Below are 19392 nucleotides of genomic sequence, written 5' to 3'. Positions count from 1 at the left end.
GTACTTACCTTGAGACTTAATGTGAGGCTTTTTGGCCTAAAATGTCCTTCTTTATTCCCAATTTTCTTTCTTGATCAGAGGACAATTGGACAACAGTTCTCTGATATTTCAGTAGTACTCATGAAGATCCAAAGATCTTTCTTGAGACCCCCAGCAATCTCCTCTCATGTCTCCTTCAATAATCTGGTATATTATCCCATCAGGCCCTGGGGCCTTAAGACCATGTGTTTTCAGGTCCTTTGTCAAAGATCTAAGTATAACTTGAGCATTGTTGTGTCAGTGTAGTGCCACTGTAGTATTGGAGTGTGTCTTTCAGATGACTTTAACCCAAGACCCTGCCTGCACCTCCCTTCCACCCACTTCAAAACGCAAATAGGGAATTGTACTTTAACCAACCTCTGTAAAGCAGATAATCTGACTTTCCCATTGCTATTTGTGAGAGTTGCCTGTTCATAGTGTGTCAACATTCAATGTGGTTCACTGGGTGAGGATGGCTTCGGGTAGCCCTGAAGTGATGAACAATCCTATGTGAATTCAAGTCTTTCTTTTGCTTTTAGTATTTATTATTAAAGTAAGTTATTTTGGGTTGGGCAATCTTCTTATATACTCTTGAGCAAGATTTTGTCCCAAAGTTTCAATCATTCATTAGTCATATCTCTCATCTGCCATGTCAACTTTTCCATTCCCACCTTCTCACTAAAATTCTATTTACTGTGGTCTCCCACTCTCTCTGCAGACCTATACAGTTGTCAAATTGCTGTGTTAGCTTCCTGACAATGCGATAAGCGAAAGCTCATCAATATCAGACTCAGTTATTTCCATAAAGAAAAATGTTCTCAAACTAAGAACTTACAATCCAAAGTCCTGAAAAGTCCAGACATATTTTGCCTCTTCACGTACCCTGTCGGTTTATCACCCTGTCATGGACATAACGCTTTGAAACAGGCCCTTCGGCCCAGCAGCTGTGCAGATTAATTTGTCTCCCTGAGATAGTCCCACTTGCCTGCATTTGACCCACATCCCCCTGAACCGTGCCTGTACCTGTCCAGATGTGCTTTAAACATTGTAATTATACCCACCTCTGCCACTTCCTCTGGCAGCTTGCTCCAAAACTGTTGCAATGGATCACGGTGCGGCACGGTTAGTGTGGCAGTTAGCACAATACTGCGACAGTGCCATTGACCCGGGGTTCAATCTCGCGCTGTCTGGAAGGAGTGTGTATGTTCTCCCCGTGTCGGTGTGGGTTCCTTCAGGGTTCTCCAGTTTTCTTCCACCCTTCAAAATATACCAGGTTTGTAGGTCAATTGAGTGGCGTGGGCTTGTGGACCGAAAGGGCCTGTTACAGTGCTGCATGTCTAAATTTAAACATTTAAAATCAGAACCAGTTCAAGAGGCAGGCATTGTGTGTGGCCAATTTGAAGTGTTACCAGTGAACTCAAGTGAGTAGCTGGTTGAGCAATGTTGAAAGACACAAGTTTTTTGTTATTGTTAGAATAACTGCTACTTCTCCTGTGTTGGGTTCTGGTGATAATTTTTGAATGTAAATAGTTAATGAATGCAATGTTTTAAATCATCAATCTTTAATGAATTTGGTCGCGGTCAAGCAGACTATTCTTTCACCTCTGAACTCGATGGGGGTAGGCTCTGCACGCCTAATAGCCCCTTTTTCACTAGCACCCTGTCCCAGGAGTTGACTGGAAATTTACTGGGACAGAGTCCAGTGGAGAAGGAACATTTACCGAATGCCAGCGTCATTCCATGCCAGAGATTAACCACCTCTACCCGTACTTATATCCCCGGTGTTTGCTGGTGCCGGCGTGCTGATAAATGCAGTGGAAAAGGGACACCAGAAAGTCACCCGTTTCCAGTTGAAGGTAGAACACTCCGATCCCTGGAGATGAGGGTGTTCAGTGGTAAAGCAATTAGTGTCCCAGTTAAGGGTGGCCCAGTGGAAATGGCTTCCTGTCCTGACACACTGCACAGCCAGTAACTGGGATGCCAGTGGAGAAGGGGCTAATGTGTCATGAACATATTCAATGGAAGAGGCAGATCTCCCGGACCCATTTACAAGGAATTTGTTGAAAATTCCCACATGACTTGCAATCACAGTCATGGCCATTGGATGTGATGATTGCACAGAAACAGATTGTGGAGATTTATTAAAGTAACGTCAGATTAGTCTATTACATAAGAATCAGAATTTATTGCCATGAACATGCATCACAAAAAACAATTAACCATAGCAATGATTGACAGTGAAATTAAAATTGACATTGAATGAACTTAAATAGTAAAGAGCATTAGAACTGGAATGTTACATCCTAAATGCACAGTTAAAACCATGAAGGTAATTCTTTCAGATTTTCACATTGCATGAACTTTATGTTAGTTGAAGATTCACATTCAAAATAGTTAAAACGTAACAATTTTTCATTAATTCTAAAATAGGCGTTTCTGAAGAAAGAGACACCTGCTTCAGATTAAGTGGTACTGTTCTGAAGATCTATTGAATTATTTATTTGGTGAATGCATCTCTGTGGAGATAAGCACTTGTTGCCCTTCTATGCAGTGCGAGGACATTCTTCGACAATATCTCATTACGATTTCAAACAGCATTAGTCCAAAGATCTCAAAGGTGAAGGCAAAAGCTGTGTACAATCCCTGCCTTCTCTCAATCTGTTCAGCGGTGCCCTCTCAGCAGTTTAACTCAAATCTAATGGTGTGTTGTGTAAGGTTAGACAAGCCCAGTTTGTCCTTCACATTCATTGCTTTGAAACATACCAGCTCTATACACTCAATAGAGCTTTTATAGCATGGTGTTTGCCAAGAGGGCAGCTCAAAAAACAAATCAAATAGACACCCTTAATTCCAATCCACTACAGGGTAAACATCGTGAGGTGATGGTAAGCATGCAGAAAGCTGACCTGGATGCATTTTTTAATTTAATTTAACCATATCACATGGTAGCAGGCCCTTTCGGCCCTTGAACCCGTGCAACCCAATTAACCAAAACCTCCTGAAGGGCGGGAGGAAACCGGAACACCTGGAGTAAACCCATGCAGACATGGGGAGAACATACAAACTCCTTACAGACAGTGCCGGATTCATTCCTGGGTCACTAGTGCTGCAACAGTGTTGCACTAACTGCTACACTAACTGTGCTGCCTCTATGTGCAACTCAAACCTCGTGAACCATAGCTTGTCCAAACCCTTCACCATAGCCTGTGGCCGAAGACCCTGCCTGCACCTCCCTTCCACCCACTTCAAAACACAAATAGGGAATTGTACTTTAACTACGCGACCTATGCGCCAACTCCGGCCAGAGACAGTCTCCCTCCACCTCCCCAACTCCTCCTCCCCCACCCACCCACCCCCAAGCCCAACAATTCATGAACCAGACCTGGCGGGTCTGCTGATGGGGGAGACAGGTAGGGGCAGTGATTGAGCCACAACTCCAGTCCGGCAAGAGACCCACCTCTACCCAGCAATAACCTTCGGCCTACCGCTCTTTAGATGGTGGTGCCTTCTCATTTCTCCATCAATTTTCCTAACTCCTATTAATTCTTTGCCAGTCTCCATCAAGGCATTTCGGACATTTCATTCTCAATATTAAAAAAAAACCTGTTTTCATATATTCAATCCCTTTTGAAACAAGCTGAAGCTCTCTGTAGTGGACAAAAATTATAATTAATATAATTATGAACATTTCCAATGTTTCATGTTTGATATTTTGTAAATAATGTTATAGGAAAATCACAAGAAGCTGGTATCGCAAGGAACAACATGGTTATTGTTGCAGTTTGTGAAACACTTTTACCGCGCCAGTGATTGGGACTGGAGTTTGAATCCTGCGCTGTCTGTAAAGAGTTTGTATGTTCTTCCCGTGTCAGGGTGGGTTTTCCCCAGGGGCTCCGGTTTCCTCCCATCCTTCAAAATGTACCGGGGGTTGTAGGTAAATTGGGCTGAAAGGGCCTATTACTGTACTGCATGTCTAAATGTAAATATTTTAAATTTTAAAATTTAAATTTACATTTATGCTGGCCAATGTTTGAAAGAGGCAAAACAACTGAGAAGTGAGATAGAAGTTGCAATCAGATGTCTGTAGAAGTTTATTATCAGAAATTTTGGATAGACTCTACAAGTACTTGAATAGACAGGGACTGATTAGGGGAGAGTCAACATGGCTTTGTTGTGGTAGATCAAGTTTAACCAATCCTCTAGAGAGTTTTGAGGAGTTTACCAGGAAAGTTGATGAAGAAAAGGCTGTGGATGTTGTCTACATGGACTTTAGTAAGGACAAGGTCCTGCATGGGAGGTTGATCAATAAACTTCAGACTCTTGGCATTCAGGATGAAGTAAAAATTTGGATTCGACATTGGTTTTGCAGGAGAAGCCAGAGAGTTGTGGTGGCAGATTGCCCTTCTTAAAGGACTCCAAATACCAGTGGTGTGCCTCAGGGATTGGAGCTGGGTCCTCATCCAGATCAATGAGCTGGACAATAATATGGCAAACTGGATCAAATTTGGATGACACAAAGATTGAAGGTGTCGTGGACAATAAGGAAGGCTTCATAGCTTGCAGTGGGATCTGGACCTGCTGGAAAAATGGGCTGCAAAGGCCAAAAGGAAATTAGTGCAGACAGGTGTGGTGTTGCACTTTGGAAGGACAAACTTGGGTAGGACATGCATGGTAAATGATAGAACAATGCGCAGTGCCGCAGAAAAGAGGGATCTGGGAATACCAATACATGATTCCTTGAAAGTGGTGTCACAGGTAGATAGGGTAATAAAGAGAACTGTCGGTACATTGGCCTTCATAAATCAAAGTACTGAGTTTAGGAGTTGGGATGATATGACAAAGTGGTATGACCAATTTTGGAGTACTCTGTGCAGTGTTGGGCACTCCACTAGAGAACAGAAAGATATCAATAAGATTGAATGAGTGCAGAGAAAATTTACAAGGATTTTTCGGGGAGTTACATGGAAAGATTGAATCGGTTTAAAAATTTATTCCCTGTAGTGTTGGAGAAGGAGTGAAGATTTGATAAAGGTATACAAAACTATGATGTGTAAAGGTCGATTAAAGGTAAGCAGGCTTTTTCCACTGAGGTTGGATGAGAGAAGAATGAGAGGACATTGGTTAAGAATGAAAGGTGAAATGTTTAAGGGGAACATGGAGGAATTACTTCACTTGGAGGATGGTGATGGTGTGGAATGAGCAGCCAGCAGAGGTAAAGGATGCAGGTTTGATTTCAGCATTTAAGATAAATCTGGATAGGTGCATGGATGAGACTAGACTGAAAAATAATTTGGCATGGATTGGATGGGCCAAAGGGCCTGTTTCTGTGCTGTTGTGTCCTATTGATATGTTGAGTTACAAGAAAATTTTCCAACATTATCCCAAGATGATGGTGCAATTCGCTTTCCATTGAACATTGAACAGAACAGAACAATACAGCACTGGAACAGGACCAATGGCCCTTATGTCTACGCCCAATGTGAGGCCCAAATTAAACTACAACGCTGCCAATGGAACTATCCCCATTTCTTCCTAATTTTCTTCTCCAGATTTACTTCCTCCCTCCTTCATCACCATCACCGACCTTCCATCTCTTTCCCCCTCTTCGTCTGACTACTCACCCACTCAACAGTTACATTTCACCTCCTTCCCACCCCCCCCCCCTCCCCCACCACACCTCACTCCATTCTGAGACATGAGACAAGGGCAACCTTCCACCCCAACATCTGTGCGCATGCCACAATGTCCCTGTATACAAAACTGGACTCCGGTCCTGAAGTAGCGATGAATGCGCCTGCACTGGACATCTCCTCATAGAATTTGGTGAGTCATTTTCTGTTGGCTTCCCCATTACTAGACTGGGAATCCTGCCAGCACAAAACACACCAGTCTCTGTGCAAACAAAGTGAAGGAAATAAGAAAGCTATGTAATCATTTGCTGTTAACCGTTCATGGTAATCTAAATTTTCAATTAACTTGGTGAGCATGAAGGAGTTTCCAATTTAAAATATAATTTTATATACTTATTTTTTTAAACTGAGTTCATTTTAAACAAGAGCTAAGGCTGATTAAATGCCAGTGATATTCCAGGTCTGTTACACTGACATCCTTTGCAGCAGGTGAGCTGGGTGTGCGCAGTGAGAGAGGTGTGGGGACAGCCCTTCACCAGTTGCCAAAACCTCCTTGCTTGTGTGGGGACGAACCCTACACTGTGGCTGGGCTGTACCAAAGTACAGGGGCCCACAGACCATGCTGGGAGCCAGACTAGAACACAGAGATCACTCAAGAGGCAAGTTGCAAGGGGTTTTTGGGCCACAAAGGGTCTGGAAATAAAAGCAAGGGTAAGCCATAAGCCCCCTGAATCTATCTGCCAATCATTAAATAAGGGTTAGAGCACACTATTACAGCGTCAGCGGCCTGGGTTCAAATCGCTGTTTGAAAGGAGTTTCACATTCTCCCATTTCCGCGTGGGTTTTCCCCAAGTGCTCCTGTTTCTCCCATTGTTCCAAAGATGGACAGGATTTGTAGTTTAAGAAGGTGTATTTGGGTGGCACGGCCTTGTGGGCTGGAAGGGCCTGTTGCCGTTCTGTATCTCTAAATTATTTTTTTAATTAAAAGAAAATTCATAGCCAATCTGATCTTGACCACATTCCTCCCTGCTCCCCTAAGCCACAAATCCGTCTAGTTCATGCATCAATACGTTCATTGTTTCGACCGTTATAATCTTCAGAGATAGAAAATGTCAAGGCATCCTGACTGACCGGGAGAAATAAATCCTCCTTGCCTTCACCTTAAACAAAAATTTCCTTCCTCTTTGCTACATCTTAACACCTGCCCTCCAGTGGCTAAGCTAAGCCACGGTCCCTTGGCAGCTGGTTGCTTGTCAGATTCCAGCCTTTGGTGTGACATGTTATTTCTTCATCTGATGTATAATTCATGTTTTATAAGACATCATTTCTTTGCCAACTGCCAGCACTTCTTTGCTGCATTAGAGCATTATCTGTTTCACTGTCTGGTGTCAGTGCAAGATAGCATGGTTATTGGGATCGTTTGAAGCTATTGCTTACATTTAAAAATGAAGATGTGCGATTGAAACTTTCAGAGGGAAAGGGCAGATTATATTTTTACGTGGCTTATTTTGTATTTCTCTACCTTGCCTCTTGATTTTAGTTTGTGGTGCAGGTTGAGCCTCAACTGTACATGCTCTTCACACTCAAGCCTGCAGAATGAAGTGCAGTAGTGGGTTTAGGTTGTCAGATAATGGATTATCCACCCATGAGCCACCTGACCTTGAAAACATCCATGCTTGGCCTATGTACAAACAGCAAATATACCTTTCAAACAGAGTCTAACCAACTGTCCCCTTGTCACTCAACAACAGCGACCTCGATAAAGTGAAGGCCCACAGTCAATTTCCCAGGGCAGATGATTCTAGAACTAGAGAGCATCAGTTTGAAGGGAGAGGGAGAGATTTAAGAGGAACCTGAGGAGCCAATTTTTTTTCCACTCGGAAGGTGTTCCATATCAGGAATGAACTGCCAGAAGGCGCGAGAGAAGTGGATACAATTACAGCATTCACAAGGTACTAGGACATAGTACAGCACAGTACAGGCCATTCAGCCCACAGAAGAAAAAAGACTGTAGCTAACTTGTCCTAAATCAATAACCCCTAAAGAGAAAAAGCTGCTGGGACACCTTAAACCACCAGAAGTGTAATAGTAATGGTATCTTGATGAACTGCCTTATACCGTATGTAAGTAACTAAGTTCAGGAAGAGATGTTATATATATATATAAAATAGTTAACCACTAATTATTCATTAAAGATTAAAATATTCCATACAAGTATGCCACATTTTATCAAACTTAACTTCAGTTTTCAAAACATGATGTCTAATCTTCTCGAGCTTCAAGCATAACTGGGAGGGAGAGAGTCTTTCCATCTTAGCAAAATACATCTTCCAACCATTAAAGTGGCAAAAGCTTTCACATGGCAATCAACACCGATAATAGACTGTGCTCTATCACCACACCAAATAAAGCTGTAATGGGATGAGGTTGAATAGTAACGGACAAACTACTGGAAAATGCATTAAAGATTTCCTTCCAATAGAGATCTAATGCTGAACAACACCAAAACAGGACCAAATGAGCAACCCCCATTATGACATCTGTCACATTCAGGGGTGAAAGTAGCAAAAATCTGAGCTAATTTATCTTTGGATATATGTGCTGTATGTACTATGTACTATCTTGAACTGAATGACGTTCATAAATGGAAGAGGAACGGACCTATTTTAAACACTTGGTCCACGTATCCTTGGAAAGAATAGTTTGTCAGTCGGTCTCCCAAGCACTCTTAATTGTATTCATAGAAGCGCAACGTATTTTAGAAATTAGTCCATAAATGAATCCTATTAAACCCTTTTGACAAGGATTTAACAGAAAATAAAATTAAGTCAATACAATTTACTACTAATGGGAGAACGGAAAAGTAGTAACTTGGATTCTCAGAACATCTCTAACTTGTAAATAACTAAAAAAATGGAAATTAGGGAGATCAACTTTATGTGACAAATGCTCAAAAGTCAAAAAACAGCTGTCCGCAAATAAGTCAAAAAATGAAGTGATAACCTTTTCTCTCCATTTATGAAAAACACGATCAAGGCAAGATGGAGGAAAAAATAAATCATTAATAATCTCAGCGGATAAAGAAAGATTTTTCCGTTCAAAACAACGCCCGAATTGAAATCAAATTCGTAACAAATTTTTAACGACCGAACTGCCTATTAACTTATTCACTTTACCAAAGAAAATGGAAGGAAAGCACCAAGTAGTGTTTTCAGAGCAAATTTATTAAAACCTTTCAGCTCCATGGGTCCATTCTGGATAGTACGAATTATCTATGTAATAAATCGAGAAAACAATATAGCTCGATAATAATGTCAAAGCAAAGCCCCCATTTTTTTTTGATTTTTGTTAATTAGATTTATTCATCCTTGGACTCTTGTTGTTCCAAACAAACAAAGAGATAATAGATTCAACTGAGTCCAAAAAATTTCTTTGGTATAAAAATCAGAATGGCCTGGAAAAAGTTCTACCTTTGAGATCTCTTTTAAACATTCCTCTACTAACATTAAACAGATTCCCTCTGGTATTGGCCTTATTGCCCTGTAAAAAATCTGCTGTAAGAAATATCATGTATGTATTTTGTCTTTCTTTTTAAGTTGTATTCATTAATTGAATGTTCAACATATCCATCATGATTTAATAAATAAAATTTTCATAAAAAATTTAAATCTGCTGGCTGTCCACTCTGTGCATCTCACAATCTTATTCACTTCTATCATACTCTGTAATAATGAAACATTGGGCCCCCTACAGCTTGCATTGCACTGTTTGCTAACCCACTTGTTTTGTGTTGACACAGGGAGATGTTCCGAGGACCAGCCTCCAGATAGAGTTTGGCGATGGCACTGCAATCACCTATGCCAATCTCAGCTCAGTTAAAGGAAGGATCAGGCACGTCTACAAGCAAGGCGGAATCTACCGAGTCGTTGCACAAGCAAAGAACAATATGGGATCCACGCAGGCCATCCTCTTCCTGCACGTAAATTGTAGGTGAATGCTATAGAAGTAGAAACATGCCTTTGAAATACTCACACAGTGAAGTCAGCGCACAGTGTAAAAAGCTGAGATCATTGACTTGAAAATAGAAGTTTATTCTCAGTTAGTGCACCACGCGTGCAACCTTGTGGGGTTGGATTTAAACATGCCTACTGTACAGTAACAGGTCCTACGGCCCACACACCCATGCTGCCCAATTACACTGAACCAACCTACAACCCCCTTATGTTTTGAATGGTGGGAGGAAACCAGAGCACACAGAAGAAACCCATGCAGACATGGGAAGAACATACAGACAGCACCAGATTTGAACCCTGGTTGCTTTAACAGAGTTGAGCGAACCACTATGCTAACTGCTGTGATGAATGTAGGATTCCAGCTCTGAAATTTGGCTACATTTAATTCAATGACATTGCCATTTCAAAGCAGTGCCTGATGCATTCCCAGCAACCACTTTGCTTGTTTATTGTTACTTACTGATGATAACTTTCCATGCTCTAAGTAACCTGACAGTTTTATGTCGTTTGGATCTTCTCCCCTTTCTGCAACCTTTCAAGTTGCGCTATCCTGGAGAGTTGTATTGATAGAAGGAATGATACCAGAGAGATGCTCCAAAATATAAGAGAGTATTTTAAAATGGAGCTCCTTCTTGTCCACATGGGACATCACACACAGGGCTGAATTTGAAGAAGGGAGATGAGATGTTGCATGGCAGATCCAAGGAGCTGATTGTTGACTTCAGGAAGAGAAAACCGGAGGTATTCGATCCAATGATCATTGGGGTATCAGAGAGGGAGTGGGTGGGAAAGTTTAAGTTTTGGGATTTACTATCTTGGCGGATTTTTCCTGGACCCAACACACTAATGGTATCGTGAAAAAAGCACGTCTGCCCCTCTAATTGCTCAGGAGATAGCAGAGGTTTGGTATGACTTGGGAAACCCTGAAAAATTTTTCTAGATGTGTGTTGACCGGCTGTATCACAGTCTGGTATGGGGGACACCAATTCCCTTGAACATAAAGCCCTGGAAAAGGCAATGGACATCACAGGAAAAATCCTCCCCACCATCGAGGAAATCTACAGGGAACACTGCCGTTGGAGGGCAGCTGCGATCAAGCACACGCTCTGTTCTCACTGCTGTCATCAGGAAAGAGGTATAGGTGCCACAAGACTCGCACCACCACGTTCAGTAACAGCTGCTCCCCCTCCACCATCAGACTCCTCAACAACAAACTCAATTAGGGACGTATTTATTAACTTACATTTTTGCACTGATTTTTAAAAATTCTCTGTTTTGCACAATTTGTTTTACATTTCTATTTGTTTACATGTGTATGTTGTGTACAGGTTTTTTTTTGCACTACCAATAAGTGGCAATTCTGCCTCGCCTGCAGGAAAAAGAATCTAAAGGTTGTATGTGATGTCATGTATGTACTCTGACAAGAAGTCTGAAATCAGAAACAGTAAAGTCAGTGGGGATATCCTTGTTTTTCAAATCCAGACTCGACACCTAGCCTTTGGTTGTGCATTTTGAACACCAAAAGGCAATGCCCATGAAGTACCTTGGAGCATCGCAGGTTAAATGATGTTCTAAGTGATAGAATAGACAATGACATAGAGGGGCATGAAATTCTCCTTTAAGTTAAAGGACGGTGGTAATTAGAGCTTCCACTGTGCTTAATGGAATAAAGAGCCAGTATTAATATATAAATTGCACTTTCAGAATAATCTGTCCACCAGTGACAAGCGCTGGGATTTGGATAGGCCTCCAGCCTGTGAATTTGATTAAATATTATTTGGTTTTCTTTCTGACAGTCACTTAATTTTGAATAGATGCTGATAGGAATTGGTGAGTGCTTCTGACAGAAAATTGTGAATGTATTTAAATCTAGCCAGATAAATTGCTGGGTTATCAAGCCCAGAACAGTCTTGTTATTATGTGGAGATGTTGCGTTAACACATTACCCAGGATGAATGCAATCTCCATTACCAAATATAGACATCTCTACATAGGTGCAAATATTCAGCACTAAGTCAATTTCAACCTGAGTTTGAAGCAGCAAATTACTGCTCATTAAAATGCCAGGAACAATATTTTTCCAGGGTTCTTCTGATGACAAATCTGAGAGCACTCAACATAAAGCTGGTGCAATTCTCTCCTCACTGCAACCCTAATAATGGCTGCCCTTACAGGCAATGTCACTAGGATGGGGAATAGCCAGGCGAACGACAGTGACAGGGCCGGAATGACTCACAGTGCTGGGAGTTCACGTTGGAGTCACCTGGCTGTTCTGGGAGAACAGAATACCATTGAAGTGAGACCCACTAATGTTCATGGTACCTACAATGGCATGGGACCTAGTGTGTAGAATTCCCTTCAAATACTCACTCCCTCTGACTCTTCTTCCCCCTCATCACTTTTCCCCCAAGTCTCTCTCTCTCTTTCTCTTTCTTCCCTTTTCCCTCTGTCTCCTTTCACAGACCCAAAATCAATTCTCACATTTTATTTTATCGTATCAACCAGACGGTTGATCTGGGCACCTCCCCCTGCCATTCTTCAGTCTTTATTGAGACATCCTCCTGTTTTTTTTGCCTACCTCAGACCCAAAACATTGGAAATATATCTTTAACTTCTCTGGACGCTGTGTAATCGGTTGAGTTCCTCCATCATTTACTGTGTTTTTATTCTTTCTGCCTCTCTTCAAATTTCTTCTGCCTTTCCTGGTATCATTGTATCATGTGGGTATTAATGATAGGTGCCTTGTCTGGTACCTTAAAGCAGTTTTGCCATGTTAAAGGCCCTACATAAATACAAGTTCTTGTAAGTAGTATCAAATTCCAATTGGATACATGCAAGCACTGTAGTGAGACTTCAAACAGGATCATACCCTGGAACAATGAAGAGGGACCAATTTTTTATTTTGTGGTTTATTCGCAGTAATAGGCCAATGCCAGCGAACGGTAAATGATGTCACTTGGACTAATCTGACCCATACTGAGCAGATCTCCTTATAATGAAGTCTTGGTTCCAGATCCTTACGGACAGCGCTGGATTTGAACCCGGGTTTGCTGGTGCTGTAACAACATTGCGCTCACTGCAATGTTAACTGGCATTTGTAATGGTTTCTTGATAAACACAACACATTCACACAGAGCAACATCATAGAATGTTTTCAGTCATGTTATATTGATATCCCACTGCGATTACTGAAAGAATCTGACAAGTTTGCCTTCTTCTCCCTGCCCCCCCCCCCCCCCCCACAGGTCCTATTGAGCATGTGCACTTGTCACTGCCTTATGTTGCGATCACCAACCAGGAGGTGAATTTGACAGCCCTGGTGCTGCCCAGTGCCTCTGGCCCCCTCACTTACTTCTGGTGGATTGAAAACAAGACTGAGGTTAGTGGATGATGATGGGAGCTCCAACACTGGACATGTGATCAGCCAACTATTTGGCAGTCATCTTTAAAAGTTAGCACCAAACCCACCTTAATTGCTCATTACCTCTATTTCACTGAGTGTTGAATGCTTAGACTTTGAGTATATTTAGGAATAAGATTGTTGGTCAATAAGAATCTTAGGTGGTTATCTGCACCTGGAGAGGCATCTCCTAGAGGACTGGGAACAGTTCTGGAGACCACACCTCCAAAGGAAGCCACTATCCATAGAGGAAAGGTAATCTTGATTGGTTAGAGTGACTGCTGGGTTGCAAGGGATAAATTACAAAGAGAAATTAATCATAGGGATCCTTGAAATTTGAAAGGTTGATGATAGCTTTTGAAGAACTTCAGGGGAACAGAAAGGGTGAGAGCAAAGATGATCTGACAGAGAGATTTGAAAGAATTACTGCATTGCCTTTGTCATATGCATCTCTGTGTGTCATTCAGGGTGATAGATCTAAAAGCTTCTCAACATTAATAAGATTTGGCAAGCAAAAGGCTCCCTTGAAGTAGGTCACACTGTAACTTTGCACTTTTTCAAAGTCAATCAGATTCTCCAATTTGAGCAGCGATGGGTAAATGAATCCCAAGAGTCAGTGGAAATATTACACTCCAACCGGGAGCTTTGAGAATATCCTGGAAGCCTTCCTTCTATCCATAAAGCCTCATGCTATGTCAGAGCACCAACAAGGGAATGTGTTTTCAAATATTAGGCATGTAAATGTTGTCCAACTATCAGAACCAATCGTGCATAAAAGGATCCTCAGTGATAAGGAGTTTATTGACCTTTACATTGCACAATGTAACAACATACTTACTTGTTACAACTGAGCAGGTGCTTTGTAAATGGGCCAACAACTAAATATTTACTTTTAAAAATATTTTATTTAAATTTTCCATACATGTATTCATGTCAAAGTACTAATGTAATCATGTCGATCTATTATATATGATGGTTTTATAAAACCCTTAAAATAAAGTTAAAATATATAACAAAAACCCCATCAACACTCTCCCCCCCAAATAATAACCCCAATAGGAACAGAAACGTAAGAAGGAAGAAAAAGAAAATGAAAAAGAATACAATTAGTAAAGAAAGAAAGAAGTAGACCTGGTTATCCTTCACTCGTATCTAACCTTATTCAATTTTATTTGTTTATTTATTCCAAAGAGTTAATGAGGTTTTATGAGGTTTAGGGAAAGCCATTTATAAATTTATACCTACAATATGTGAATATGGGCATCAATTTTTTTTAAAGTATCATATTTATTTCTTAAGTTATATGTAATCTTTTCAAGAGGTATACAGCTATGAATTTCTGCACGCCATTTTTCCAAACCTAAATGAGAATCCGATTTTCATGTCATTGCTATACATTTTCATGCAATTTTTACAATTAAAAAAAATTGATGAAAATTTGAAAAAAATGGATAGAATTGCCAATAAAATTATTGGAAAGAGTTAATTGTATTAAAATGAATATATTTCCTAAAGTGCAATATCTTTTACAAACATTGCCTATATCCTTACCTCAGAAATGTTTTCAAGAATTAAATAAATATGTAAGGAAATTTCTTTGGAAGAGAAAGATGTCAAGGGTTTCCCTAAAAAAATTAAAATGAACTAGGAAGTCTACAACTTCCAAATTTTAAAAATTATTATAAGGCAGCACAAATGAGATTGGCTCTTTTTGTTTGAAGTGGGAGAGAAACTAGCATGAAAAAGATGGGAGAGAAAGCACCAGAAGATTTTATATATAAATGTGAACTGAGATTAATATTTGGTGACAGGGAAACTCCATTGTCAAAGCATTTGATTAATATATAGTATAAAGCAAATACTGGAATGGGAATAAACCACAATTTAGCTAAAATGCCTTTGAATCAAAATAGACATATCCCATTTACAATGGATAATCAACTTTTGAAAATTTGGTTTCTAAGGGAATTAGAAATGTAGAAGATTGTTATGAAGGAGGAAACTTAATGTCATTTGAACAATTAAAAAATATAGGATACAAAATAATACAATCTTTTGCTATTATCAAATAAAAGCAAATTTACAAGATAAAGTGAGTCCAACAATGTTATTACCTAAAAATAGCGAAATAGAAGCCTTGATTTGGTCTACCAGCCACAAATATATTATTGCAAAAGGGAACTCAAAAGCAGGAAATTCATAGATCTAGACAGAGATCTACTACTACTACTAGTAAATACTACTATTGTGGAGAAAAAATGGTCGGAACTATGTTTAGATAGTAAGGCAAATACAATAAATGTTAGATATAGATTGGTTCAACATAATTTTTTTATATCAACTATATCATACCCCACAAAAATTAAATAGATTGAAATCAGATCTTTCAGATCATTGTTTTCGATGTAGCCAAGAGATTGGTACTTTTTTACATTCTACATGGTCATGTCCAAAATTAAGACCATTTTGGATAGAATTAGGAACTCTGTTGGAGCAAGTCACAGGAGTTAAATTAACACAGGATTTAACATTATTTTTAACTGGATAATATTTCAGGGATAAGACCAAAATTTAAACAATTTATATCAAAAAAATAATAAAAACTAAATACTAAATAAATTAAAAGCACAATAAATTTAAAATAAAATAGATAGATAATAAATATTCTGTTATCCTAGTGCAGACAATCATTTTATGGTGTCAGAGCAGTCCTTGATTAGGATATCAAGGGGAGTCCTGGTGACTCTGGGGGGGGATTGTCTTTTGCTTGTCTCTGACTGTAAGAGGCTCTTAGGCAATTCCTGCCAGTGACAAATCTGTCTGCCTTGCAGTAGGCAAAAAGAAATTTAATGAAGTAAGACACTGGTTTATTACTATGAAAATAAATTGAATCTTCAGGTTCATGAGCCTGGTAACTGTTGCTAGGGATTTCATATCTTTAAACAAATGATAGTTTATTTGGTGATTACAAGAAATCTCATAAATACGGTATTATGGCACAAGGGATGTTGGGTGAGGAGAGCAGACTGTGTTGGTTTAGGTATCCTGTCAGTGAACTTGGATGGTTTTTTACAGGCAGAGTTGATGGTATCTCTCAAGTGCTTTAAGATGCTTCAGCATAATGCAAGAGGACAGAGATCACTGCTAGCTATAAGTAGACCACAAGCTTTGATCAGGAGTTCAGTTCTTTTGTCTCTCTCAATTGATGGTCAAATGCTTTTGTGGGATCATAATTGACTGTGTATAGTGGTTGACAGAGAGAGAAGATGAACTGGAATTGAGGCAGAGAGCTTATGTGTATAATACTACTGGTTGGATAGAATCAAGAGTAGCTCTCAAATCTATGATTTTGAATATGGAGGTAGAAATTTGGAATTCTCTTCCACAATTCAGAGATAGGATTAACCAAACATGTTGTGGGAGATAGCAAAAATATTTTATATGGCTATCAGCCATAATCTTATTTAACACCAGAAACAGTTTGAGGAGATAAATGGTCAGCTGGTGCTCCTCTCTACTTCTCAGTGCCTCATTCCTTGTTATCTATTACAGCCCATCATCACCCTGGAGGATAAAGCTTCCGTCAGGTTCTCCACGGAAGGGATAAATAGCATCACCGTCCAAGTGTCTGCTGGCAATTCCATTATCCAAGATGTAAAGAGAATAGTGATATTTGGTGAGAAAAAAAACACCACTTTATGCCTACTGCCACGGAGAAGGTACTCTGTTGACAAACAAGTTCTTCAAGTTGCTTAATCACTTTAAGCCCTGAAATTTCTTCACCTTTTTTTTGTGTTTCCCTCATCTTGCAAAAAAAAAAATTTTGCAGTATTTACCAAATAGATTTTAGGGAGGCGAGGGCGAAACTTTGGATGTGGGTGCCTTTTACCAGATCCCGGCCGATATGTCCCTTGGTCAGATTTTCTTCTTCTGCTTTAAGTGAATGTTAGAGCAATGGTTGGAAGCCATACTCTAAACACCAGGGACAAGTGTGGGTGGGACATTTTGGTCGGTGTGGGCAAGTTGGGCAGTAGGGCATGCTTCCATGCTTGATGACTCTATGAGTTAATACGTTTTCCACAATGGCCTGCCCACAACTGAAACACAAGAAAGTAGCAACAGGACTTGGCCATCTAGCCCCTTAAGCCTATATTACCATGAAATTTGATGGTGATTGATCTACTCCTTTCCTGCGCTATGAATTCCACGCTCTTTCAAAAATTTCACAACTTGCTCAGGTAGAGAATCCCAGAGACTCACCACCTTCTGCAAGCAGAATATTCCAATGTACCCTTGTTTCAAATGACTTACCTCTGATTTTGAATCTATGACCTCTTGCTCAAGGATGTCTCAGTTGCAAAAACAGCTCCACATCTTCCTTTCCATACCTCCTTAGTGGTCTTTCAATAAGATCAGCTCTCCTTTTGAATTTGAAAAGACATCTGTACTTGGATGGCAATGCTGAGGCATTTTGTTCCCAGTTGTCCACCATCATTCAAAACCATTGGCCAGAGTGGGACTTGGTTGGAGAGGTTGGAAAACTAGTTACATTCTTGAGCATTGAATTTTCTTTGTGGTTGCATGTAAAGCCACAGGTGGGATTTCTGCCTGACTCTTAATGCTGCTACAATATTTGCAATCCTTTAGCAACCCATCATCTCCTCCAGACATCCTGTGGTGAGCTCCCTCATTACTCTGGTGAATACAGCTCACTGGGTGAGTACCCAGTCAATGGCAATCTCACCGTAGTTAGCCATTCACCCCTTGACCATCTAGCCCCATAGTTGGAGTCAATAATTATTGGTGGATTTCTTTGCCTAAGTTCTCGAATTCCTTTCCCTCCCTTCCTGTCTCACTTTAAGACCCTCCTCAAACCATCCCCTTTTAGCAGGTTCAGATCCTTATCCTGTTCGTATCAATGTCAACTAGCAATCAACATGGGATATTTTCCCACATTAAAGGTGCTATAAAAATGCCATTTGTTGGGAAATAAATTGATAATGAAACCCTGCAAGCAATGAAGTGGAAAAAAATAGTAGCCTCAACAAATAGAATATTGAATTATGAAAGTTATTATGTCACATACCATTCGATTACTGCATGTAATCTGCTAACTGAAATGTTTCTCTGATCAAAACCTGACCAAGATGTGATACTTGAAAACATGATTCTTCCAACAATGTTCTCCAATATTTGTCTTGCAGATTCTTACCGCTCATTGCAGTTGTCCTTTACACCAAACTTGGAAGACCACAACCCAGACATTCCCGAGTGGAGGCAGGATCTCGGCAAGCTGGTCAAAAGAACTCTTGGAGAAGTAAGTGGAAGCTATTTCATGGAAGAACACACTGTACACCTGCCAGGGAACAACATTCCACAGAACTGTTTTTGCTGTAAATTTGAAAGAAGTCTGACATTACCTCCCCCCCAGTCAAGTTCCTGGGACATAATTCCTCCCAGATCAGGAAACGTCAGCTACTTTCTTTCCTACCCTCTAACTTGGTGTTGTGCCAAAATCATTAATGCAAAATGGTTCTGGTTTCTGTAAAAACACAAAAATGCTGGAGAAACTTGCCAGGTCCGGCAGCATCCATAGGACATTTCGGGCTGGAGTCCTCCTTCAAGGTATGAGCGAAAAGCAGGCAAACATCTGAATAAAAAGACTGGTGAAGGAGGAATGAAAGGGCAGACAGAGGAGCACAAGTCATCAGGCCCATAACGTTAATTATATATATTTATCTCCTATGGACGCTGCGTGGCCTGCTGAATTTCTCCAGTATTTTTTGTATTTTTACTAGTCACAGTGTACTGGAGACTTTCGTGTTTTGCTAAGTGATTCCTCATGGGTTTGGGAGCCTATTCACTGCAATCTCAGGAAAGGGAATTGGCCATCCACGGTCCTGACTTAATGCACCAGCGCAGCTGTTATTGAAATCTCAAAGGCTGATGAGTTTCGGAAGTGAAAACATCACATTGTACAGTTAGAGACTTTCTTCTGGTGCCAGTCAGCTCTCAGGCAGACCAAAACTGGTGGATTTTGAATCATATATAAATCCACTTGCAAATTTAGGAGAATTTCCCCGACTAAAATACTAGTTAAGAGAGTGAAAATTGCCAGCAGCACTATCTTTGATAAATGACACAATCATTTAAAAGGAACATAAACCAACAATGCTGGTCGTAGCATTGAATTACTAAGTCACAGAAAGCTAAAGACTGACTGCAGGTAAAAAGAGATTCATGTAGACAAGTACAATAGGTGGCATGGTATGGCGGACAAAGAGGTTGGTTCTGTGTTGTACCAATCTATGACTATGTTCTAATGGGTGCT

At 40.3% G+C, this 19392-nt stretch overlaps 1 protein-coding gene across 1 annotated transcript in view; it reads left to right on the top strand.

Annotated features, from left to right (window-relative positions):
* The window catches only part of LOC138743782 (VPS10 domain-containing receptor SorCS1-like), an 800159-nt gene that overhangs the window by 730694 nt on the left and 50073 nt on the right, over positions 1–19392 (top strand). Inside the window, exons 20-23 of the mRNA XM_069899386.1 lie at positions 9448–9634; positions 12907–13040; positions 16614–16737; positions 18266–18378. Coding sequence (XP_069755487.1) covers positions 9448–9634; positions 12907–13040; positions 16614–16737; positions 18266–18378 — 558 coding nt within the window. The remainder of the gene's footprint in view (positions 1–9447; positions 9635–12906; positions 13041–16613; positions 16738–18265; positions 18379–19392) is intronic.

The sequence above is a fragment of the Narcine bancroftii genome, chromosome 10, assembly GCF_036971445.1.
Source record: "Narcine bancroftii isolate sNarBan1 chromosome 10, sNarBan1.hap1, whole genome shotgun sequence".
Lineage (NCBI taxonomy): Eukaryota > Metazoa > Chordata > Chondrichthyes > Torpediniformes > Narcinidae > Narcine > Narcine bancroftii.
Note: the sequence above shows the minus strand (reverse complement) of the source record. Positions and strands in the feature narration are given on the sequence as shown.